General features: G+C 38.2%; 1 protein-coding gene across 5 annotated transcripts in view; it reads right to left on the bottom strand.

The window, feature by feature from the left end:
• The window catches only part of BMPR1B (bone morphogenetic protein receptor type 1B), a 482,311-nt gene that overhangs the window by 23,763 nt on the left and 431,369 nt on the right, over nucleotides 1–27,179 (bottom strand). For all 5 annotated transcript variants that reach the window (XR_011169511.1, XM_069094423.1, XM_069094400.1 and 2 more), the window contains 5 exons: nucleotides 22,030–22,132; nucleotides 21,355–21,457; nucleotides 13,726–13,822; nucleotides 11,517–11,655; nucleotides 8,706–8,898 (listed from right to left, as the gene is read on the bottom strand). Coding sequence is in view for 4 of the 5 variants with exons in the window: in XM_069094400.1 (XP_068950501.1) it covers nucleotides 8,706–8,898; nucleotides 11,517–11,655; nucleotides 13,726–13,822; nucleotides 21,355–21,457; nucleotides 22,030–22,132 (635 nt within the window). In the remaining variant the exon portion in view is untranslated. The remainder of the gene's footprint in view (nucleotides 1–8,705; nucleotides 8,899–11,516; nucleotides 11,656–13,725; nucleotides 13,823–21,354; nucleotides 21,458–22,029; nucleotides 22,133–27,179) is intronic.

The following is a 27,179-nucleotide window of genomic DNA, read 5'->3' on the forward strand; positions in this document are numbered from 1 at the left end:
TATTTGTAATCTCTATAGGCATTGTGAATATGGCATTGCTGATACATTTGGCGACAAGGATGGGATCACAAAATGTCAGACCTCTATTTGGAAGCAGTGGGGCTTTAGAGGGAGAAATGGCTATTCCAGGATGGGAGGATTTGCCTTATTCCTCTCTAGCCAGAGAATGGGCTAAAAGCACAGGGCCCTGTGAAAACTGGGAACCAAGGCTAAAACAGGGAGAACCTGGAGATTTGGAAAGATGTTTGAAAGCAATACCCATAGAACCAGGCAAAGAACTGGCAGGAGTGTGCAGGAGAGGCTGGGTGCTGCTAACAAGTTATCGCCTTATGTGTAAAAGTAGGGATAAGCTGCTGAAGGAAAGAGCTAGGATGGTTAGGGAGTCAGCTGGTTTGCCTGAGGATTCTTCTGTGTCACAGCACTCAGAAGAGCAAACTGGAGGGACTCATGTGGTCCAGGAGCAAGCTACTGTTCATGTAGTTAAAGGAAGCAAAAAACTAGCAGAAGGAATGTGCATGCAGCTTTTGTACAGGCTGGGCAGAGTTGCCCTGACAGCTTCCAGGAGAATGTGTGTGAGGAGAATGGAACAAGGTTAGATGAGGAGTCTCCTAATGTAGAAGCTCTCCCCATACGAAGAAGAAGGCAGGAGAACCACCGAGGCAAAACAGAGTCCAGGGAGATAATTGAGGATTTCACTCAACAGGAGATCACTGATATATTGAGTAGATTTACCCAAAGAATGGGGGAGTCTTTAGTGTCTTGGATAGTAAGAATCACTGATGAAGGCGCTGGAGGAATAAAACTGGACAATGAGGACTGTTTAAAATTCATAAGTATCAGTCAGAATACTTTTGTACACCAGGCTTTTAGGGATCACCATATGCAAGGAGGAAATAACAAAACTAATCTTCTAGCTTTAGCTGCAGAAGGTTGCAAAAAGCAATATCTAACTGAATCTATGTGGCCTAGGGGAGACAGACCCTGGTACTCACTTAGAGACTGTATGAGAAAGCTAAAGGAGGAGGTAATGAAAACTGCTATCCTGATTGGAGATGCAAATGCATATTATGATACCCCCCTAGGAGTTCCTCATAGAAATATCATAGTGAAGACGGCTCCTCCTGCATATAAGCACCTAATTCTGACTCTTTTAATTGGAGAAATAGGGCACCCTCTTTCAGAGGTGCTGGATAAGATTTCACAATTAAGCGATTTAGGGGAATGGGAAAAAGACAAATTGCCTCGAGAGAGAAGAGTAAACAGCCAGAGGATTCAGACAAAATAGACCCACAAGAAGGGAACTGTTTACTGCTCTATTAAGAGCAGGGGTGGACTTTAGAAGAATAGATGGTATTCCAACTGAAGAGCTGCATAAGCTCTACCAAGAAAAGGTACTTAGCATTAGAATGAACAGGGAAGCAGGAACCACCCCCACAGGTATTTCTGAATCTGAATCTTTGTATCCAAGTTTGCCCCACCTTCAGGGGGAATAGGAGATAGGCCAAGCCCCAGCCCAGATAAAAGAAATATGCAGAAGAGATTGCAGACCCCATATTGGTTTAACAATATATTGGAAGAATGGATCAACTACTGTGACTAGGGCACTGATTGATACTGGGGCTGAGGCCACACTTATCTATGGAAACCCTGATAAGTTTAAACATGGAACTCCTATTACCATCACAGGTCTAGGAGACACTGAAATATCAGCCAGACAGGTTAAAATAACAATGAAAATTGGGCAGTTACCTAAGAAAGAATATACTGTGGTTGTTGTACCCATTCCTGAATACATCATTGGAATAGATGTATTGAGGCATGACTCTGAATTTACCTGAAGGAAGATACCAATTTGCTGTGAGAAAGATAGGAATTAATACAGTTTTAGTAGGAAAACTAAAAATGGACCCAATCACTTTACCTGAACCTTCTGAAGTAATTACTTTAAAACAGTATCGTGTGCCAGGTGGGCAAGATGAAATTGCCACTACTATAAAGGAATATGTTGAAGCAGGAGTGTTAGTCCCTACAACCACAAGATGGAATAATCCTGTCTGGCCAGTAAGAAAATCAGATGGGACATGGAGAATGACTGTGGATTATAGACAGTTGAATAAGGTGACTCCTTCTTTGTATGCTGCTGTTCCAGATACCATCACCTTAATAGAAAGGATAAAGAAATATGATGGGACTTGGTATGCAGTTATTGACTTGGCAAATGCCTTCTTCACCATCCCAATAGACTCTAAACAATGGGACCACTTCGCTTTCACTTGGCAGGGTAGACAATATACTTTCACTCGCTTGCCACAAGGGTACATACATAGCCCCACTATTTGTCACAGGATTGTGCCTGAACAGTTGGATGAATTAAAGCTACCTGGTGTACAGCTTACCCACTACATTGATGATATCATGATACAGGGAAAAGATGCGAAAGTAGTGGAAAGGAGTTTGACCCTTCTAATTGAGCATATGAAAAGTAAAGGGTGGGAAATTAACCCTGCAAAGGTTCAAGGACCAGCTCAGAATGTGAAGTTTTTGGGTATACAATGGAACAAGGGGCTAAGGGAGATTCTTCCTCAAGCCCGACAAAAGATTCAGGATTTTCCTACCCCTACCAATAAGAAGGAGGCCCAAAAGTTCATAGGATTGTTTGGATACTGGAGGCACCACATTCCACATTTGGGACAGATTTTAAAACCTTTATATAGAGTCACACGGAAGAAATATGAATTCGATTGGGGACTTGAGCAGAGTAAAGCTTTTGAAGAAGCCAAGGCTGCCATACAATTGGCCCTAGATTTGTGGCCCATGCAAAATGGTCCAGTGGAATTGCAAGTGACTGTACAAGATGATTATGCAAACTGGAGCTTATGGCAAAAACAACAAAGCCGAAATGTACCTTTGGGATTTTGGTGTAGGAAACTCCCTTCATCTGGAGTCCAGTACACACCTTTTGAAAAGCAGTTGTTAGCTGCATATTGGCTTTGGTGGAGACTGAACAACTGACTGTGGGCCATGAAGTGATATTAAGACCTGGAATCCCAATTATGACCTGGGTAATGAGTACCCCAGCTTCTCACAGAATTGGACATGCCCAAGAGGCTAGTATAATCAAATGGAAGTGGTATATTCAAAATAGAGCGAAAACAGGCAAAAGCGGAGTCTCTGCTCTGCATGAATCTATAGCAAACATAGAAATTGAGAGGAGTGACACACCCCCTGAGCCAAAGCAACAGTTGGTACAGTCCACTGTAAAATGGAATGAGGGATATGATGTATTAACTGAGGAACAAAAGAGACATGCATGGTTTACTGATGGGACAGCAAAATATTTGGGGCAAAAAAGACATTGGAAAGCAGTGGCCTATAACCCATGTACTAGAAGGACTTTGGAAAGTACTGGGATAGGTGCAAGTAGCCAATATGCTGAACTTATGGCAGTATATCAAGCCATCAAAATAGAACAAGGAGGACAGTGTCATATATTCACTGATTCATGGGCGGTAGCTAATGGGTTAGCTACATGGATGCCCATGTGGAAAAATGAAAATTGGGAAATTCATGGTAAACAAGTCTGGGGCAAAGAATTATGGGAAGATATCTGGAACATGTCTTTGGTCACTGACTTGTCAGTTTTTCATGTAGATGCTCACGTGGCCCCCACCACACCAGAACGTGAGTACAATGCTCATGCTGATCGACTGGCAAAGATTGCTACTGAACGTATTGTTCCTACTTTGACAACAACTGATGATCCGGTATTAGCAAAATGGGTCCATCAAACAGCAGGCCACTTGGGGGTCCAGGCCACACACCAGTGGGCACAAGATCGAGGTATTAGTATCTCTCATTCACTGTTAAAACAGATAGCAGAAGAATGTCATATATGTCAATTGGAAAAGGAGCGAACTGTTCCTCGGGTAGTAACTGGAGAGATAGCAAGAGGAAAAGTCCCAGCCCAAATCTGGCAAATAGATTATATTGGTCCACTACCAATGGATAAAGGATGCAGATTTATATGTACTTGTGTTGACACCTATTCAGGTGTACTAGCAGCTTGTCCTTATAAGAATGCAACCCAGAAAAACACTTGTAAAACCCTAGATCTCATAAGTCTATATTATGGAACCCCAATGCAGATTCAAAGTGACAATGGGTCACATTTCAAAGGCAATGAAATGAAGAAGTATTGTATACTAAACAATATAGAATGGATATATCATATTCCATATTATCCAGAAGCATCTGGGTTAATTGAAAGAATGAATGGATTACTGAAAGAACAGTTGAGGAAGTTAAGTTCCAATAATTCATATCAACATTGGAAGGATAATTTGTTCATGGCTTTGCATAATTTGAATAATAGACCATTGGGAGGAAGTACACCTCTAGCCAGAATGATGATCCCCAATCTGCAAATTAGAAAACAACAAACACACAAGATCCCAAATATTGAGTATTGGACCTTGAGGCCAGATGTCCCAGCACCGTACCCAGGACCACCTGGTTCGGTGGGGTATGATTTACATTGTTTAGAGGACTTTTGGTTGGACAGGAAAGAAGTAAGAAAAATTTCCACTGGGATATGCATAAGAATCCCTAAAAATCACTTTGGACAGATTTTACCCAAATCAGGATTAGCAGCTCAAGGAATACATGTATTGGCTGGAGTAATAGATTCTAATTATCAAGGAGAAATTGTTGTAACATTCCAGAATTTAGGTGAAGGGCCCATACAGATTCACAAGAATGATAGGATAGTTCAAGTGATTATCATTCCTTGTAAAACAATGCCACTTGTAAAAACTGACCCTCCTTCCAAAATAACTGTCACAGGAACTGAAGGATTTGGTTCTACTGATAGAATAAAATCAGGAGCTAAAGTATGGGTAAAACGGAAGCCAGATGATGTTCCAAAGGCTGCAGAGATTATAGCATATGGGAAGGATAACACTGTAACTATTGTTTATTCTGGAGAAGATGATTACAAAATTGTACCCTTAAGTCATTTATTCTACCGTGAGTGAGGCTACAATCGTCTGGTTATTGTCTCTTTGCTTCTTCTTGATTTTTTGTTTATTCACCTTGTTTGTTAGATTTGTTTCCACAGGCTTGGTACCCTCCATCTGTAGATGCCTGATAGCTTAAGCTGGATGTCACCCCCTGTCTGCAACTGTGATGTGTCACCCTTGGACCTGACATCAAGCATATTAAGAACTGACCTCTCAAATGGGACCCCTTAGGACAGGGACAGCTCTACATCTGATTTCAGCAGCAAGTAGCCATAGAAGAAGAGATCTTCACCCCTTACCACAAGATTTTGGGGCCCCATTTGTTCGGGGTGGGGGGAATGATGGGGAGCTTGTGCTCAAGCCCCACCCTAAAATATGGTTTTTTGTGTTTATTGTGTACTATTCTTGTTATATTGTTGTGAAATTTTGTTGACACGTTATTCCTACTGTATTTTTGCCAAGTAAGGGACATGAAAGATCTTGGGGCCGAATGTAAGGGTTATGGGATTTAAAGATCTCCCATGCCCCATGGACGTGCTGACATAGCAGAGCAAGAGAAAGTGAAAAGCCGAGCTAACGGTCCTGCGGTTGGCAGTTGCCTTTTTTTTTTTTTCATTAGGACCCCTGCTGAGCACTGCCAGTGGCCGGAGCTGCTGGGAGCAGGATTTTCTGCTAAGGACTCCTGCTGAGGACTGCCAGGGGCCGGAGCTGCTGGGAGCGCGCTTCCCGGACGCTGGGTGGTTGCTGTGAGTGGGGAGAGGAGTTAGCCTGTTCTGTTTTAAAGGCTTGAGAATGTGGGTGCTTTCTACTTTATCTACCTGTGCCAATGTCATAACTACTCTGATGGCTTTCACTTTCTGGTTTTGGGACTCAGTCTTTTGGTATCTCAATAAATTTTCTAGTTTATTTCCCCAAATGGCAAACCTGACGTATTTTGTGATGGATAATTATATCAGCATATTTGTAATCTCTATAGGCATTGTGAATATGGCATTGCTGATACATATGTATGTTATAAATATAGTTATAAAGAAGTTACTAATGTCAAACAAAACCAATTAAAATAAGGAAAGGAATAAGCAAAATACATCATGTGCAATTAATTGGCAAATTTTTTCTAGAGTGTTCCAATTTGTTTAGGTTATCATAATTACTATAATTCATGTTAGAAGTGCCAACATCATTTGATCAAGAACAGGTCATACCAATCTAATCTTACAGGTAAAGGTAAGCTATAGGTATAATATAATTCCTTTTTTAGCAATTATGACATTCTTGTGGAAAACATGGAGAGATGAGTGCTAAATGATAGTATAATTAGGAAGATTAGAAAATTGGTTGAATGACTGGATCCACAGATTACTCAGTTATTTTTTTTAAAGCAATCAGGGTTAAGTAACTTGCTCAAGGTTACACGGCCAGTTATTTCTGGGTATGGTGCTAAGTATTTGAGGCCGGATTCGATCCCAGGTCATCCTGACACTGGGGCCGGTGCTCTTACTCACTGAGCCACCTGGCCACCCCTAAGCAATTGGGGTTAAGTAACTTGCTCAAGGTTACATGGCCAGGTGTTTCTGGGTGGGTGCTAAGTATCTGAGATCGGATTCAATCCCAGGTCACCCCGACTCTGGGGCCGATACTCTTACGTCACTGTGCTACCTGGCCGCCCCAATTACTCAGTTCTTAATTTTTAACTGTTAACTTGCCAAGTCTTCAGTAGTGTCCCAGGAACCTATTCTTGGTTCTCTTCTGTTTTAACATTTTTATCAAAGACAAGACAAACCATGTAGATGACATTCTCAGTACATTAAGAGAAAGTACAATGCTGGTAAACATAGCTAACATTGGTTGAGGGTCAGGATTGACAAAGATTTTGAAAAGTTGGAAGACTGAATCAAATTTAATATTATGAAATTTAATTATCTTTATCAAAGATTATCTTTAGCTCATGGCTCAACAACAGCAAAGCTGAAAATCACATAGGACTGTTAGTGGATTGCATACTCCATTAGAATGGGCAGTGTGACATGAGAGCCAAGAAATAATTTCATCTTAGACTACTTTAAGGGATTCAGCATATGGTACAGCTACATTGTACCTTACTGTGGCCATACCATAATGGAAATGATGTGTTCAAATCTGGGCATCATTTTTTTAAAGCTCAGTGAAAAACTGGAGAGTACTCAGAGTGGGGCAAGTAGGATGTTCAATGGTTTTGGAGTTCATTAAATACGAAATTTGGCTGAAAAAACCAGGGACATTCACCCATTGAAGACTCAGAAGGGAACTTTGGGGTAGAGTGGGAAGGATTTCTGTTTTTAAATATTAGATATCTGCAATTAAGTATTACAAGGGCATTCATGTGAAAGATAGATTAACCTTGTTCTTCTTGGCCACAGAACACAGAGCTAGGAGCAATGGGTAGAGGTTATAAAAATAAAAATTTCATTTGGAAGAGAAATTAAGAATTAGAGCTAATTAATTAATTAAGCTTAATTAATTAAGAATTAGAGCTACCCCAAAACAGAATGAGACTCCTCCTTATTGTGTTAAGAAAGGGTTAGCAGACTGATAGGTTTCTTTTTCAGGTATAGATTCTTGTCAGTTGTGAAATTTTATGATTCTGTGAACCATAAAGAATAATTCACAAAGAAAGGACTAGAAAGAATTAATCCATCTAACCAAAGTAATCCATTTAGAAATACTTTTTTTCTCTGAAAAATTTGAACCAGATCATTTTAACCTAAGATGATTAAGGAGAAAATGAATTCTTGATAGAAATAAACTGTAGAGATAGAATCCACAAATTGTTACCTAGTCATTATGGACAGGAATGGCTGATACACTCTGTAGCTGGGCCCAATATTATATTCAATATGAAGACAGCAGGCTTGATCTCATTTGGGAAACTGCTCAGTAGTTTCCCTGGTTCAATGTTACTCCCTCCTTCAGAACTTATCTTTTTAACACCAATATTCTCCTAATGCTGTTACATAGATGTGAATCACAAAATACCAGACTCTCTCAATCATGCAAGAATCAAAACTGTATAGTACACGATAGGAAATGCCAGCTTTGGTTTGTGCAAAAGAAGTGGTATGTAAAACACAAAGATATTTATTTCATAGGGAAAGGATGTGATCTGGCCCATATACTGAGGGCAAAGGGCAACAGATGTTCAGCTCAAGTGCTACAATGGAACCTTTGAAATATGGAAAGACAAAAAAGAAGTTCTCTACACTTCTAGGAAAACTTCTATGGATAGATGTGGACCATGATATGAAGATAAGGCATGAATAGGCCATAATCCATAGCAATGAAGGAAATACCCATCCTGATGAGATCACTCATCCCCAAAACATAGAAAAATAATTGCATAATTGTGCCTAACTTGTTAAAAATTTACTTCTGTTAGAACAATCTGACATGAAATGGTTCTGAGATAATCTAAGAGTAGTAATGAATTGTAATTTCCACTGTCCCAAGCAATTATATTTCTTAAAGGATCTCCCTCCTTTCAGTCTAATATCTGGAAACACTCTGATCATGTGTTCTGAGGACCCCTTGCCAAGAAGACAAGGATAATGTTTCTAGGTATTTCACACGAGTAGATACACAAATAGTACTAAAGAAAAGCTTAGAGCTAGAAAACAAATACAGAACATTTTTATACTGATTTTTACTCACCCAAAATATTTTCATGCCTCATCAAGACCGTCTGATATATTTCTGTCTCTCTGAACCAGCTGGCTTCCTCAGTGGTGAAGAACACTTTCACAGCTACCTTCTCACCACGCCACTTTCCCATCCAAACTTCCCCATAGCGACCTTTTCCAATCTGTTTGACCATCTGAATCTGCTTAGCTATAGTCCTTTGGACCTATTAAATCCCGAAACACAGTTAGCATATTCACAGTACAACATATTTGTTTAATCTCTTGAATAAAGCAGTGACTACATATGGTAACATATACATGGGCTGTAGCTTTTCTTATACAGACAATGCATTTCAAGATAACTTTAAATAAGTTCTATATTATGAGATAGCCTCTTTATTTACTGACATTTTACTGGGTGGGGAAACCCTATAATTAAAAGTTTGACACTGACCAGGAAAATGGAAAAAGACTTTTTATCAAAGGTATTTCCTATTTAAAATGAGTTTTATCTTCCTGCATGGAAGTCATAAATGGAAATTGTTGTAAAATTAGTTGAAAAAGCAATCAGCAAGAATTTATTAAATGACTAATAGGTACAGGGCTATGCTATGGCAGATTTACCATCAATTCTGTTAGACAATCACTAATATGGTATATATACACACATATATGTATATGTGTGTATGTACATAATTTGAAAGCTGATAGGGACTTAAACAGTCATCATCCATACACAAAAAGAATCCCCATTAGAACATGTCCAATGAATGGTCATCTGGCGTCTACTTCCAAGGACAGGAAGCTTGAATATTTCAGAAATTCTTCCTAACATCACACCTAAACTTGTCTCTTTCCATGTCCATTGCTCCTGGTTCTACCCTTTGGGGGCCCAACAAAACATATCTTAAATCCCTATTCCACATGACAGCCCTTTCCCATTCCCTTCAAGTCTTCTCCAAGCTAAACCTTTAACCAATCTTCATGTTAGGGACTAGGCTTTTCACCATCCAAGTTGTCTATACTGAACTCTCTCCAGTTTGTCAAGCTCACTCTTGAATTAAGCACCCGGAACCAAACAAAACTACTCAAAAAAGTTTTCATAGGGTCAGGATGCACTGGAAACACCCTCTCCCTGTAAACTATGCACCTCTCAGTGCAGCATAAGATCTTACTCCCTTTATTGTTGATCCACCTGACACTTCTGATCAATGTTGAGCTTGCTGTCCACTAATACTTTTTCAAAACTGTCCTTGCTGTCACTATCCTGACTAGAAGGTGGAGGGAGCCAAGACCTCTGACATATCCATTTAAGGAATGGGCACAGCACAGATGTCTCTTAGTTTCCCACCTGGATGCACCACTTTGGGACTTCTCTACCTGCCAAGGATATGATTCATCTCCTTTCCACTCCTGTTTTTCAACTTCCTTTTGTGAGTGGTCTTCCCTCATTAAATTATAAACTCCTTTGAGGGAAGGGACTATCTGGTTTTTTTTCTGCATTTGTATCTCTCCAGCATAGTACCTGGCACAGAATAGTTCTGATTGTAATGTCTAATCCTTGATCTCCTCCGCAACAGTATGAAGAACTTTAATAAAAAAAAAACTTTGGGTAAACTCTTAACTGATATCCATAGCATTCTCCTCAATTACTAGTTAAATAATCCCATCAAAAACAGAAATGAGGTTGCTATATTCCAGGCACAAGAGACATCTCTGAAAAGGCTTCATTTTTTTTACTACAAATCAGAAAGTAAGAACATTTTTAAAAAGAAGATCAGAGGATCTAAGAGATGACAGTAAGTCATGACATACAGACTAGAATAGGGCCGATGGAATTAACTGGTGTCTGGAGCCATTCAGCAAAAGGACAAATGATCTAACATTTAAACATGAAAGTGAATTATCAAAAAAATGTCTAATACACTTTTAAATTTAATAAGGCAGTAGAGCAAGAGGGGGTATTATATAATAGATAGCTGGCCTTGGGATAAGAAGTCCTGAATTCAAGCCCTGCCTTTGATACACAGTGCCTGAGTGACCATGGTCATATCCCCTTATTGAAAATTATTAGTTGCAGAGCAAATGTTGACCTGCAGCTATGAAATCAAAGATCCAGCTAAAAAAATTAAAGTGAGGACCTGGTGCTATTATACTTAGACAAGGTATGAGAGAAATCCAGTTAAGGACAGAAAAGCTTGACCTCAATAATTACACATGCAAAATGTAGAAAAACACAGGCTCACATGTCTCATTGAGGTTGAAGATTTTTATTGTTAAACCTGTTCTACACCCTAAGAATCTTTCCTGTGTTTCCCTCATTAAAGCAAGTACCTTGGATTCCCCACATATAATCTCCAAGGTTGGCACTGATGACCATCAGAAAACTAACCCTCTCCTAAATGGAAAAGTCTTGGACTTCACCTTGAAATATGAGTCTTGAGGCTGAAACAAAGCCTCCCTCCCCAATGTGATGCTTGGATAGGAGTTCCATGCGATCCTTTGGACTTAAGAAACAGGGCCAAGGGGCAAGTAATGGGACCCTTAGGGATTCCAGGGTGAATATGGTTCCACATGTAACACTTCCTAATCTGCTCATGATCAGAAAAGGCTAAAGTCTGGATTGTAATTCTACCCTTGCATTAAAAAACAAACAATCACATTACCCTCTCTAAGTCAAGAGGTTATCAGTTAGGACTGTAACCGAGCTCCCCATCTACCTAACATCAGAGGGCTTTTTCCCTAACCAAATGCCATACTTGTTTCACTAGTAAACAGACACCCTGTGATCTTGCCATTTACAGAAGTTATAGTTTAAACTCCAACACTATTCTCCTCATACCAGCAGAGGGAGCCCGGATCCGCTTCCTGAGCTCTGAGACTGTTCAATTAGATCTTTCAAGGATTCCCCTGGAGGGATGTAAGTCTCATCCTGCTCCAGTCCGATGCTGTAACGTGGTCTAGCTTCTTGTCTTTTACACCTAAAGATGTAAGGAGGAGACATGATTTAGTACAGTAATAGGTAGCAACATTGCAAGGAAAATGATTTATCAAAGTTACTTTAAATCATTGACTTCCACAAATAATTTTCTATTTATTAACCAATCTCCATCATTTGCATTTTTCTCTTTTCCTATAGTTCAGCATTAGTTTCTCCTTACTGAGTGACTTAAAGAATCATTACTAATGAGAACTGATGCTTTGACTACTTTCATAATTCATTCCCTTATTCAAAATAAATACAATAAAAAATTCATTCCCTGCACTATTTTACATATCACAGTATTATATAAATCATATATTGTGTTGTATACCACTAAATTCTTTGAAAGCTTACACTCTATTATTATACCAATCCATTTGTTATATATCTTTTTCATATTGAGGGTAACAGAATAGATCACACAGAGATCTAGAAACTGGAATGGACCTTTAATCCAACCTCTTCCTTTTGGAAAGGAGCAAAGCAAGGCACTGGGAAATGGAATGCTTTGCCCAGGGTTACTCAGTGTCACAGGCACTGATCCGAAGTCATCTGACTTTAAAGGCGGTGTTGTTTTTTGTCGTTCCAAAATACCTTCCTTCTCAACTGCCATCCGGTCCAATGGGTGCCTCAAAAAGAATTCCCTTTTCTAATACCCATGTTGAGTGCTGATGGAGTGTTCACTTGAAAACCTCCAGTAAAGGGCGACCAATATGTTCCCAGGAAGCCCATTCCATTTGGGAACAGTTGGGAAAATAATTATAAAAAAAGCTTTTCCTTCTATCAAATCTAAATTGGCCTCACTGTACCTTCTGATAAGAGCTGCCAGTTCTAACCTCTGGGGCCAAGTGGAGAAAGTCTAATCTCTTTTCTTCAATTTTCTGTCAAGTGCTTGAAGACAGTTAAATTATAACTTAGTTTTCTTCTTTTCACAAATAAATGCATAAATTTTTTAAATGGTAAGATGGGCAAAAGACATTAATTAAGTCTGCAATTAAGCTTGAAAAATACATTTTACCCATAGATTAATTTTCTCTTATTACAAATATTATACCACAGATAATAATAAACAGATGGATTAAATCACTTGAATCGTAATTTTTTATTCTTTAGAAAACTAGGGTGGCTGGTGTTCTTAATGAGAATGTTATGCTGAAGGCAAGTATTAGGAGTAATAAAATTGCTTGACAAGTTATCAACTGCCTTATCTATTACAGTCTAATAAAATGATTTTGATCTTATAAATTATATTTTAATAATCAATGAAATTTTTCCAAAAATTTCTTCAAATACACAGAAGAGTGGGGGAACAAATCTCACCTTTTTCTTACAATGAGAAAAGCTGTGTTCAGTGACTGAGCTATTCTATTCAAAAGCCATACAGTAGTTTATAACTGCATGTCAAACCTTCCTGTATGAATTAATACTTAGAAAATAACCATGTTGGGGGTGGCTAGGTGGCGCAGTGAGTAAAGTGTCAGCCCCAGAGTCAGGAGGACCCGAGATCGGTTCTGGCCTCTGACATTTAACACCCACACAAAAAAAACTAGACATGTAATGTTGGGCAAGTTACTTAACCCCAACTACCCTCAAAAAGTCAAAATAATAATAATAATAATATAATAACCATGCAATTTTCCGTATCTTCAGCAGTACAAGTATTTATACCTTCCATTCACCTCACCACTGGCCCAATATTAATAAATGGTGGCATTTTTTTAAAGAAATATACTAGGGTGGCTAGGTGGCAGAGTGAATAGAGCACCGTCCATGAAATCAGGAGGACCTGGGTTCAAATCCCGCCTCAGACACTTAACACTTACTAGCCGTGTGACCTTGGGCAAGTCACTTCACCCCAATTGCCCTGCCTTCCACCCTTCAAAAAAAATTATAAGAAATATACTTAAAATAGTTTGGATGTACCTAGAAATGAGGTATCTATTTGGATATTTGCCAGGGAGTAAATGTACAAAGAAAATTTTACCTTACCCAGACACCTACTTAGACTACTGGCATTAAGAAGCCACCTCCTACACAACAGGGCTCTACCTACATGTTGGAGACTTACCTGAAATAACAGAATAGTATTATAAGGATCAGAAGGAAGCTGCAGACTGTCACAGATATCAGTATGGCCTTATGGTGTATGGATCCATCAACAAATTCTGAAATTAAAAAAAAAGAGTCATAATATGGAGATGCTTTAATTTCAAGTTCAAAGGCAGTCACTCTCTAAAAAACTGCTTATTGTACTTATTTTTGGCAAGTTGTGGAGAGTTTTCTCAATATTTAAGTTCAAAAGTAGTGAAAAACAATTCTTTGCCCCTCTTTCCTGGGGGAATTAATCCCTTCAGTTTTGTATCTCTAACTGTTGAGTGAATACATATCCACTATAACTAGACAGTCCCATGGCATGGTCACATCCACTCTCTTCTGGGAATTCTGGTCTTTTGTCTCTAATCACCAAGAACATAACTAAGAAAGCTTCAAACTGAAAAGGGGGTGGGGGAGGGAGCAGGCAGGGGACAGATGACTGCGCGGATTATCCACTAAGCTATATAGTATAGAGAATATTACAAGTTAGATAAAAGAATAGCAGTGAAGGTACTATAAACCTCAGAAAACAAAATCCAAGAATGGAGGTATACTACACCAAAGCCCAAGGTACCATACCAAAAAAGTACAAAAGTATGGTCAATAATTAGTCGGTAACCATCAACAAGCATCTACTAAGGTTCATAATGTGGCAGACATTATGCTAAGTGGTGAGAGACAAACAAAAATGAAATAGTCTCTGCCTTTGAGAAGCTAATATTCTATTGGGAGAAATACCCCCTCACACAAAACCATATATACAAAATATATATAAAATAAGTACAAGGTGATTTTAAGTGGGGAGAGCACAACCATCTGAGGAGATAAGAAAAGAATTCAGGTAGAAGGTAATGCTTGAATGAAGTTTTGAAAAAGAAAAAGGATTCTAAGATAAGGTGACCATGGGCAGCATTCTAGGCATGGTGGAGAGTCAGGACAAAGGCAACGGTGCTGTGTGACAGGAACAGCAAAAAGGCCAGTCTGGTTGGACAGCAGAGGGTGAAAAGAGGGATGACCTTGCTTAAGTCAAGATTATAAAGTATTTTAAAAGGTAAATGGTGATTTCCTCCAACTTCATTCAGCAGGGTGTCAATTTCAAGAAAGGAAAGGGGAGGGGAAAGGGAGTGGAAGAGAGGAAAAAGGAAAAGGGAAAGGAAAGGATGGCCCTTCTCACAGCAAGGGACAAGTACTTTTACAAGTACTTTTGATTCCACTGCCTCCGGTTTTCCTTAGCAGAGTCCCCCTCTCACTCCACACCTATCTTTTCAGTCTCTTACTATCTATGCTTTCTTCCCTGATGCCTACAAACACAGTCAATATCTGACCAAAAAAAAAAAAAACCTAATTAGATGCCACCATTCTTGCTAACTATTGTGTTGTGTCTCTCCTTTTCTCATACAAACTAACTGAAAAAGCTTGTCTACACTTGGTGGCTTCGCTTCCTCTCTTCTGAATCTCCTCTGAACTCCTTTAACCAGCTTTCTGACATAATTCAATGGTAAGTACTCTGTTCAAAGTTGACAGTAATCTCTTAACTACTAAATCTAAGAACTGGTCCTCAATCTTCATGTTGTTAGACCTCTCTGTAATATCTTTCTTCATAATCAATCCCTTCCTGCCTTTTCCAGTCTTTTTTAACTTTACTTTCCTCTACAGACTTTATAATCTAGCCCCAAGGGTGGGAAACCTGTGGCCTCAAGGTCAAATGTGGCCTTCTAGGTCCTTGGGTGCAGCCTTTTGACTAAGTCCAAATTGTATTGTATTGTATTGCTTTTTGGAGGGCAATTGGGGTTAAGTAAATCGCCCAAAGTCACTTGGCTAGGTTTTTTTTTGTGTTGTGTCTGAGGCCGGTTCCAAACTCAGGTCCTCCTGACTCTAGGGTTGGCTCACTGCACCACCTAGCCACCCCCTAAGTCCAAATTTCATAGAACAAATCTTTTTATTAACGAGATTAGTTCTGTGAAATTTGGGTTCAATCAAAGGGTGGCACACACACATATGTTTCCCTAATACCAAGACAGCCAAATAGCTGTGTACATATATATGTACACACATATATGTTTATATACACACATACATATATACACACATATATATTACATGCTCATACTTGTACACATTATCTGTTGGGGGACAACAGTATACAACAAGCTTTTTGACTTTTTATCTTGAGTGCTTAGAGATACCTTTCACTAACTAAAGATATATGTCTGTGGAGGGAATGAGTCATCTATTGCCTCTGTTCCAGGGAGTTTTCCCATCAGCCCAGGAAGTTTGTGGGAGAAGTTACACTAACCTAGTGCCTGCAACACAGAATGTGAGTAATGAATGTTTGTTGAGCAACTGGAGAAGTTATACAAAGTGTGTGCTGGGTAAAAGATGTGCATGCATGTATGAAGCAGTTATCTGACATGCCTGAAATTTTTTATATCAGAATTATTTATGATTAACATATCTGTCACTTGAGCTCTGTTGGGACAGGAATACTTAAAATAAATCAGGAAGCCTCATGCTTAAGTATGCAAAGGTTCTTGTTAAAATGACAATTTAAAAACCATTTTTTCCCCTCACAAAAGTCCAGCAGACCAAAATGATCACATATATTAGTCCACAGGATTCCTAATTAATTTTTCAGAACACAAGACAGTTTTTGTTACAAAATTAGCTCATTTTTTTCTATTTTGATTTTATTTTTTGGCAGAAAAGAAGATTACGCAGTATGTATTTAAAATAGAAAGAAGTCAAAACCACAGTTACTTCATAGGATCAACACACAAATAAATAATAATTTGGGTTTCACTGCCATAGAATATTAGGAAATATCTTCTGGAAATCCCTAGGTTCGTTGTCTGTCAATGTAAATGGTGAATAGAGAAAACCATAAGTCCTCTATTCTTTTGAACTCCTCTGATCACATTTCAGATTTCTGAGAGCAGTGAGACAAGAAGGCTCCTGAGGGGTTCATAGTTTATTGTCATTCATATAGGAAAAAAATAATAAAAGACCAAGTTTACACTGCTTGCCGCCCCTTTATTCCTATTACTTTCCTTGTCTTCTATCGTGAATCAGCGAGATCCACCAATACACTAATATCCACCAACTGCTTCTGCTGGTCACACCGGTCATGTTTTAATCTACCATTACCTGTTTTATAGGCATTAACAATGTAAACATTCAAGACACTGGCAGTAGTCTTTGAAAGGAGATACTCCTTGATGCCTAGCCAAAAAATGATAGGACACATCACTCTTACTGAGGCAGCAAATCTCTCCCACCTTGTCACTCCAACTGTGTAGTAAAGTGAAATGGAGAAGCCCCCAATGAGGTCCTATTCACTATATTAGAGTAGATTTACTAAAGACCTAATGAAGTTTTAGGCCCCAATAACAGTCCGTCAATTCAGATTTCATGGAAGACTGTCAGTTGTATTTCCCAAAACAAGAACATAATCTATGCCTATTACTTCTTTGTTTCTTCAAATATCAAGTAAACTTTGTTCCTATTTTATTTTTGATGCATGTGGAAGTTCTCTCGGTGTGTTAAGTTCTGGAAATGATGAGTCAAAATTATTTAGTAAAACTCCAGCCAAAATAAACATATCTTTCAGATATTGTTTCTCTGATACCATCGTAGCCAAAGAGCTGAGGCCATGATAAGAAGATTCACATGCTTCATAAAGTGGAGATAATTACACAAAAGTTGCCTGTATTCTATTCAATTTAAAAAGAAATTTAAAAACTGTACAGAATGGAAATTCAAGATTTTATATACCAATCAATTCTTCCTATATGCATAGGTGTACACACATTTATACATATATACACTCACAAAAACATACACATACTGAAACGTTTGCAATTGTTGATTGCCAATTTCACAGCAAAAAGAAAAAAAAATAAAAGGTAAAGGTACTCAATTCTTCACACCCATTTCACACAGATATTCTACTTGAAATTCCTGTATGGTTAGAAGATGTGAAGATCATAATCTAGATGTTTTCTGGGAAGAAAACTAACTCAGTACTTAATAGAACAAATATACATTGGGAACATAACACTGAGACTGAAAGAAGGATGTGGGGAAGACTCTTTCAAAGTAAAACAAATGCTACCATATTACCCTTCTATCTGTGTTACAGTAGCCATTGCAAGAGTATATGAGGAGACAGTTTAAGCCATTACTGGAAGACTTCCATTTGTCATTTGAAATATTTTTATTTTGTTTCAGTTAATAGTTTTAATAGATCCAGGGCTATACAGGATTTTAACAGACCCTGGGAAAATATATATGAGAAAATGTGTGTATCAAGGAAGAGAAAGTATAAGAATTGTTTTCCTGAGTGTCTACTCAGAGAGTATAAGATTTGTCCAAGTTCACACAACCAGGATCCATCTATGGGGCATATGCTGTCCCCCCATCACCTAGGATCTCCTAGTTCCCTAGCCATTCTAGCACATTGCCTTTGCAAAGGACATTATAAAATGGTCGTCTCTATATTTAAACTCTTATCTAGATATTTCTAATAATCACTGAATTGGAAAGATGAGCACATTCTGTACAAAAGAATTAGGGAAAACAGGTAGGAAATAGAAACTAAGAATCTTTAGAACTTCTCACATTTTCCTCCTCATCTTTAGCCATCATGTCTTTAATCTGTTTTATAAGAATGATTTTTCACAAACGAATGTGTTAAAGCAAAAGTAAATTATTTTGAAGGATGATCCCATCAAAGTGTGTTGTTTTTCCCCAAATTTCTAGCATATAATGCTCTTAAGTGAAACAGTCAATGCTGAAATCTGAGTTTAGAAGGCTCAGTACACACACATCCAACTGCATTATTCATCCAATCTTTTGTTTGGCCATTCATTACGAATGATTCAAGCAAATGTAGAACTAGACCAGAAGGGACATCTTTGTCCATTCCTACCTACTACAGCATCACTTAGATTTCTAAACACATCATTTATTGCTTATATTAAAAGAGTCACATTTGATTGAATGATTGTTATTCTTTCCTTAACTTTCTAGAAAGGACTGGATAATACAAATTCCCCAAGAGGATCTGACAGATTCTCAATGTCTACAAGACATTTTCTTCAATGACCTCTCTTCCCCACAAAAGATTAAAGACTTGTTCATACCTAGTTTACACCTAATGCTGATGGACTGATTTAAGGGACAGTCTGCTGTTCATACTTAATCTGTGCTTTTGAATAATTATGTGACTTAATCAAAGAGATTTATTCACCTGGTAAAGGTGTTAGAGAATAAAGCATTTTGGAAGTTAAGTTAATTAGGACTAAGAAGTGTAGAGCACTCCTCTTACCTAGGCATCTGCTTTATCCCTAAACTACAATTTAATTAAAAAAACCTTTGAGAGGTTCTTCAAAGAGGAAAGCACTCCCTGACTGATAGTGCTGGAAACCTAATCGTGCTCAAAATTACTGATGGGATACTTTCTCCCCATTTAAAAAAATGACAATTACTGTCCGGAGACAGAAAATCAACTGGGAAGCTACTTTTGTACCATTGCTACACCTTTAATTAAATTTTATTTTAATTATTGAGAAGTTGTGGAGAAACAGGTTCCCTCCAACTCAATTATGGTAGAATTATAAGCTTGCAGAATCTTTTCAGAAAACAGTACGGTAGTAAAAGTTATAAAAACAAATTAGCTCAGACTTGACCCAGCTAGCTTTAGTGGGCTCTCACCAATCAGGACAGCACAATTTCAGGGTGACACTCTCAAAACTAAGTGGCTTTGCTTCTTCTTCATATACTCTATTAAGGTCCATTTAAGAGGTTATAGTACCAGCAGCAACAGCAACGTCAATGTGGCCATGGTGGGAAAATGGCTGGGGAGAAGCATGAGTGAGATCTGCAGCTATCAAAAACGTATTTGCAAAAATAATAATAATACTATAATGCTTATATACTAAAAGTCTACAACTATAATACTTATATAATAGAACAATTTATTAAAATGAGGTCATATCTATTTGAGGATAATTCTTACATTCACAGAATCTCAAAGTTGAAAGGTGTTTCAAAGGCCATTTAATCCAAACCTGTACTTGAAAAAGAATCCCTCTGCAACACAAGATAAAAGTGGTTCATTCTGTCTTTGCTTGAAGACCTCTAGGGAGGCGAAAACCACTACCTCTCCCAAGGGAGCCCATTCTATTTTGGGGATCACTCTAAATATTGGGAAGGATTTTCTCCACATATAAGAGGGATGCCCCACACCCATAACTCTTTAATTACTGAAAGCACAAACTTCTAGACTGAATCAATCAGAGGTATGAACTAGGCTGACTAGGCCTTAGAGCCTTTATTGAATCAAGCAACCAAGTAAGCAGAGCTTTACTGTGAAAAGTCCTTGATCAACAACTCAACACTGTGAGTGTGCTGAAAGTGGTGGGGGGGGAGACCTGGCCACACCTTTTAGATTTGGTATAAAATATCAAACCTGTTTATAACACAGAGATCTGAGAATCTAGCAAAAGAGAATAAGGAATAGGGACTGCAACAGTTACCAAGAAGCAAAGGGACAATAGATGAAAAGAAAAAGAAAAAAGTAGAACTGAGCTATGATGAAGAAGGACAAGACTGAGAAGGGATGCCGGTCATACAGACATCTCAAAGTGGAAGGCTCAGGTTGAAATCACCAGTTGTATCCTCCCCTCCTCAAACACTTAGGAAGTTTCAAGAAAACATCAGCTTCCCCTTCCCCTAATGTCTCCTTTTGGGGCTCATCCATTAAGAGACACTATAATATACTCTACCTGTTTCTTTACCCAAGTATTATTGGTAGTCTGAATCTTTTCTCAACCAAAAAGAGTACAAAGGTTATCTAGAAGTAAAGGGCAATGCAGGTGGAGAAAGATAAGGCAAGACTACTGGCAAAGTAAGACCCAACTAAACAAAATCATCTCAAAGTACTTAAGGATAAACCTGGAACGAAGGCAACAAACAAAACAAAGATGGAAGAAATTGGAGATTTTTTTCCCCCAAACTCTTTTCACTAAGAAGTAGAAATGGAAGAAATGTTTGAAAAGCACAAGACTAAAATAACTGTACATAAAGGATAGCTATGCTACAGGCAAAACAACCGTGAGGGCTTTGAAGGATCAAGTCACATGATAACTGGCAAAAGAGTAAAAAAAAAACCAAAACTTTAATACTTCAACTCTCCTACACCACCACCATCCCAGCCCCAAATCAGTCATTCAGGCATGACCTCATGAACTATAGCACACCAGGCTCTTCTAGCCTCCACTCTCCCTCAAAGTCTATCCAAGTTCATATTTGTTATTTCCAAGACACTATCTATCCATCTCATCTAACTTCTACACGCTATAAAAGCTTCTGGAATCTTGGTGGAGAAATGGGAAAAGCCAGAGTGATATTCAAGTAATTTTTTTATAAGTTAATTACATGCCTGCCTGCATAACAATACTTTTACCACTTCATTTTTCTATCTCCTTTATAGCAATGGGACAAAGTTCTGGGCACATTTACATCTGTAGGGACTTTTTTTGTTATTGCTTTGGATATAGTTTTTGAGCATGTTTCAGGCTCTAAATTCTTTCTCCCCTCTTACCTCGATTTTTCAATGGAGGAAGTGTAGGATGAAGGTCTTTATTGCATTCATTCCGTTCTGTGCAACATTCAATTGACCTCCTTTGATGAGGAATAGGAGTGTCCTATAATAGAATGCAAATTATTAATTAACATTTTCCTCTAAAATTCAGGAAGAACCTTTAATTTCCAACTTGAGTAAGTCATTTTGGGCATTTATTTTTTATGCAAATAAATCCACTGGATGTGGGGTTACAATAATTCTTTTTAAAGTAACAGATAGTTCCTATTAGAGACCATCATGTAATGTTCTGGTGAAGTTTTCACATTTTACTTCAGGGATCGATACAGTTATTTTATCTTTAATCTATTTTGAATGACTAGACTTACTTTAAATTACCTAACTTACCTAGTAGAAACTTCAAGAGAAATTTTGGCAGAATACATTTACCCAAAATAGAATAGAAACGAAAATAATGAATGAGTGAATAGGCAAGGGTTTCATTCTACTGAAAGTAATAGGAATATGTGTCTGTAAAAACAGAAAATAACTGAGAACACACAAGAATTTCCAATCATTTTATTTTTCCATTATTAGCAGATTTTATTTTCCTGCTTCTTTTGCTTGTAATTTGGCTGATTACATCCCAGGTCTAGTTTAAAAAAAAATAAAGTAGAATGAAATGTATTCCCTTACCCGACACTGAAAGTCTGAGCCCTCTAATCCTAGACATCCTGAAGTGACCACAGGCATCCCAGAATCATCTTCTTCTATCATAGTGAAACAGTAGCCATCTGTGCTAAAGATCAGAAAGGAAAAGAAAAATAAATGTGTATGTGTACATGAGTTTGCTTGAATGTGTGTTGGGGAAGGGGCAGAGAAATGTTTCTGACTTTTTTCCCTTCAAAACAGGATCACTGCATTGTACCAAGGAAACACAGATTCATCTTCTCTTGATATGCAAGGGGGATAGGTTTAGCTATCACAACAGCGTACAATAATTACTCGTCTCCTTTTGTCCGCCCCTCTCTCTCTGTCTCTCTCTCTTCCTCCTTCACTTTCTCTCTGCTTCTCTCTCTCTCACACACACATACACACACACACACACACACACACACACACACACACACAGATGTGCTACTAAATCTAGCTGATCCAAGAACATGTTTCATATTCCGTGAAGCCATACAAGCAGAAGGAAAACAGGGCCTGAGAAGGGCATCTTGCCCTCTCTCCGAGTACCCCTTTATTCCCATCTCTTGTTTGGGAATAATACTCAAATCAATACCAGCATTGCTCCTACAAAGGGACACCAGCATCTGTGGGTGCCTGACTCCCCTGACCAAGATTCCCTATATGTGCTATCGTGTTATATTTTGCTATTAGAATGACAATTCTCTCAAGTCAAGGACTACTTTGCTTTTGTCCCAGTGCCTACCACCTATTGCACAATGATGTTAGAAGAGTGCCCTCACTTTTGAAAAGGAGGCAGCAGTATATGAAAACTCTATTACATAATTTCTTTCTCTGCCATCAATGCTTCTAAATACCTCTGCCACTTGACAAGGAGATCACTACCTCTGCTGTAGCAGTCAGAGTTTCGAAAGCAAAAAGCTGGTCCTCACCAGACAGTTTGATGTTTAGTCATTTTTCAGTCCTGTCTAACTCACTGTGACCACTCCGGGGTTTTCACTGGAGTGGTTTGCCATTTCCCTCTCCATGTCAATTTACAGATGAGGAAACGGAAGCAAACAGTGACCAGCCTAGCTCACACACCCATGTAGTGTCTGAGGCTAGATTTGAACTCAGGTAGAGGAATCTTCCCGATGCCAGGCTTAGTACTCTAATGCACTCTACCACCAAGCTGCTCTCACCAGAGAGTAGGAGATTAGAAGACAATAAAGACAATGATGGGCAAAAGACAGCACATAACCAGTGTCCTCCTGGGAATGAAAGGGAGAAGGAAGAGCACTGCTTGTGTTTATTTATAAACATACTGACTTTCTTGTCCCTTGGAAGTGCAGAAGACAAATACATATAATACAAAACACGTGGAATTTTTTAAAACAAGCACTATTATGTCATATAAAATGTAAAGCTCTATCCATTCCATCTTCTGTATATACATACACTGCCCAAAGATGGGCATGGCGGTTGAGACTTGAAAGTTTAGTGTTATGGAAAGGAAATCGTGAGACGCTATTAGCTATGATTTGTCTTTTTTCATATTACTGATAGTGATGTTCTGTTGTTCATTAGCCCTTGAGTTACCATCAACAGGCTTTATAATTGTTTACTTCACTTGCAGACCTAAAGTGATCTGTAATACCTCAGTTTATTATTACTAAAACAGCAGAATTCAAACATGCTAACAGATGGCTCGATGGTGCCAGTGATAAATGTCTTTGTCAAACCAAGGTCAAATTCGTGAAGATTGCTGGGGAGAACAATTGCCTCTGCCTGGAGCCTAGAGTATAAATTCTTGGGGAGGCTTCAATGCTGATTCAATCCAATTTCTGTGTAAATAAGAAAGTCATAAGAATTAAAGAAAAAACTGAATCATATATATATAATTTGTTTTTTGCTTTTTGGAGGGAAGGTAGGGCAATTGAGGTTAAGTGACTTGCCCAAGGTCACCCAGCTAGTAAGTGTTAAGTGTCTGAGGTTGGATTTGAACTCAGGTCCTCCTTACTCCAGGGTCAGTGCTCTATTCATGGTGCCACCTAGCCGACCCAAAACTGAATCCTATTAACCTGCAACACAATAATACAAAAAAATGCTACTTTCTGGATTTCTCATTTCTTTTCAAAGTAATGAACCTTTTTAACTGGGGTGGGAGCAACTCAAAGGGGAGACTTATTCTTTCACCAATATATGAAGATCCTAGTGTGGAAACTCCTCCCACTGTTCAGACTGGCAACTCTTCTACAATTCCTAGTTATAAAGATTTGCTTGGGATGTGGAACTCTTAAGTGACTTGCTTCATCTAGCTAATATGGTTCAAGAAAGACTCAAACTCAGGTCTCCCAGATGCCACGGTCAGGTCATCATCTATCCACCATGCCATGGCGACTCTCAAAATTGACATAAAATAAATGCAATCCTACCCTGGAAGCCATAGCATAATCTGGAGTCGAGGGCAATAAGAATGGGAAATAATCAGCCTGATTCTCTGACTCAGTTTATATGGGAGTAAATATGACAATATTTGATTTTGGAATATATAGGCACCTATAGATATATTTCTTCTGAGAACCTCAGGACTTTGTAAACAATAATTCAACTTTGAAAAGAATTATAAAAAGTACCATATCAGAGACTTTTAAATGACACCGTTCTAGAAGGTGTCTGGGATAGCAATGAGAATAGGACTAGACCTGTAATTTCATCGACATGAGGAATTCTACTACTAAAGCCGGTCAGCATTTTGTAACTAAATTTCTTGCCTGGAGTCACAGAGATACTATGTGTCAGAAGTGTGGTTTGAAGCCAGGTTTTCTTGGCTTTAAGGCTGGCTCACTATCCATCATGTCACAGTAAATTCTCTTTAAGAAGATGTATAGTTGGCAAAATAAAGAAACAAAATTATTCTTACTTTTTTTTTCTATATACTCTAAAAATAGTACTGATGGAAGACGTTTTATTTCTATTTGAAAGAGGGAAAGGACACAGGGCCCACAATCATTGCTCAATAAATATTTGGTGAATGGAAGACATTTATTGCCAGTTAATTCTAGGATGAGGAGTTCTAGAATCTTTCATCTGTCTGTTTTTGTATAAGAAAATGGCATGACCTCAAGGTTTCTCCTCTACTATCCATCACCATATTTAATATTGAGGAAACAGAAAATTGACTCCATAGGGAAAACTTGCCCCAAAGCAAAGAGACAGTTTTTGGACTTTAGTATTGGTTATACTATCTATTCATAAGTGTATGATACAACGATGCTTTGAAATTGTATTCAATTGACCTGAAATGCAAGAAGAAAAATTTTTTATTATTTTATTATTATTATTATTTTATTTTTTATTATTATTATATTATTTACTATGTAACTCTACATCATAAAATTGCGTGACAAAAATAGCACAGTGCGATCAGTACAAGTGGCTCTCCACAATAAAATATCTTGCTTAGGCTACAGATGAACTGCTGAGGTAGCACGTAAGACAGAAACTACAAGCAGAGGCCCGATATTCTGCCTCCTCCAAAACAAGATATCATCTTGCTAAAGTATGAGATCTTATGATGAGAACACAAAAACCACAAGACCTTATTTTTGGAAAGATGCTACTACAATTAAAAACCGAGAAGAGTGAAAATGATGATTTGAACCAAGACCTTTAATAAATGTCAGAAATAGAAAGCCAGGATCCCAAACCCCTGCAGCTGTTCAAGCAGATGTCTCTGTTGGCGAAGGGCCAATTCTCATGAAAGATGTTGCACCTATGCTACTGGTTCACAATGGTTTGAGGGTATCCGTTCTTTCTACTACCTTTCAAGGAAATAAAAATGAAATCAGTATCAAACGAAGTATAGTCTACTTTGTTTTAAAATTCGTTTCGTTATTTTTATTGCTTCAAAGGTGACTTATACCCAACTTTCCACTGTAGTCCTAATTATTTAATATAATTTAGTATCACAAAAATTTATTCTAGATAATAATTTCTACAAATGAAACACATATACATTCACACAGATATTTGTGTGTGTACAAGTGTGTTTGTACATATATATGACTGCATAAATGTACCTATTATCTATGTATCTATAGCTATATATCTACCTATGTATTTATCTATCTATCTTGTCAATGAGTAAATTCCAAGGTCTAACAGAAGAACCCACCATTCTCATACTTTCACTGGTAATAAACAAAAATGGAGGGCTGGAAAAACACATGCAAAATTTGATACTACAAAGAACTGAGTGCCAGTGGAACAAAGATGGACCGTTATGATTTCATCAAGCAATGTTGGACGTGATAACAAACGAGAACAGTGTGTGTGTGCCTTTAAAGAATCTGAGACCTTGTGTCACGAACACCTGTTTGGAAACTCACAACAGCACACTCAACAGGAGGATTAAGATTTCAGCAGGTTCAGGGTTAACATAACCTTTGCAAAGACTCTTATGAAACCCTTTCAACTTCGCCACCTGTGATTCTTCAAGCTATTCCGCTTCTAATTCGTCATATGCTAATCATTGCTGATTTCATGCATTAATCTTGTGTGTGAATCACCTAAAATGATAAGCACTGATTTACACCTCTAAGACTCAAAAATCAACTAAGTTCAAGAATTCTTGACCAGACACTAAGTGACAAATGAGAAAATATCCAGATCGCTGAAATGAAGACTTAAATTCTCAGGGCTCAGTTTTTCGCTAGCTACCCAGATATTAAAAAGCTCTCGTTTTATAAAGAACTTCCTTCTGAAATCCTATAGCTGAAGGCAATATCTCTAATTTGTTCCCAGATCCAAATACCCCCACCCTGTAAATCACATGAAATGAAAACTACCCAAATATTCTAGTAATTTTGATTTCAAAAAATGTGTATGCAAGGGGTACAAAGTATGGCCATTCTTGATCTCCCCCCCCACCCCCAATAGCTTTTCTAAATTCCCTTTAACTAAAGTTCTCCTCTGATGCCTTATCTTAGAGAGATAGTGACCCTAGCATTGCAAAGGTAGTTAAGCTCTCGCAGCTCCCACCAATCTGGCATTATGCATCTTGTGGCAGTCTGCATGTTGCCCATTCAAGGACTAGTCCAAGTTAAGAAAGCTTCAAATAAAAGTTGGTCAGAAGTGATGAAGTTTTCAGCCACTGAAATTTCAAAGGCCAA

Source organism: Petaurus breviceps, unplaced genomic scaffold (genome assembly GCF_028583685.1).
Source record: "Petaurus breviceps papuanus isolate PSGF00001 unplaced genomic scaffold, PetGlider_PUasm1.0 126, whole genome shotgun sequence".
Classification (NCBI taxonomy): domain Eukaryota; kingdom Metazoa; phylum Chordata; class Mammalia; order Diprotodontia; family Petauridae; genus Petaurus; species Petaurus breviceps.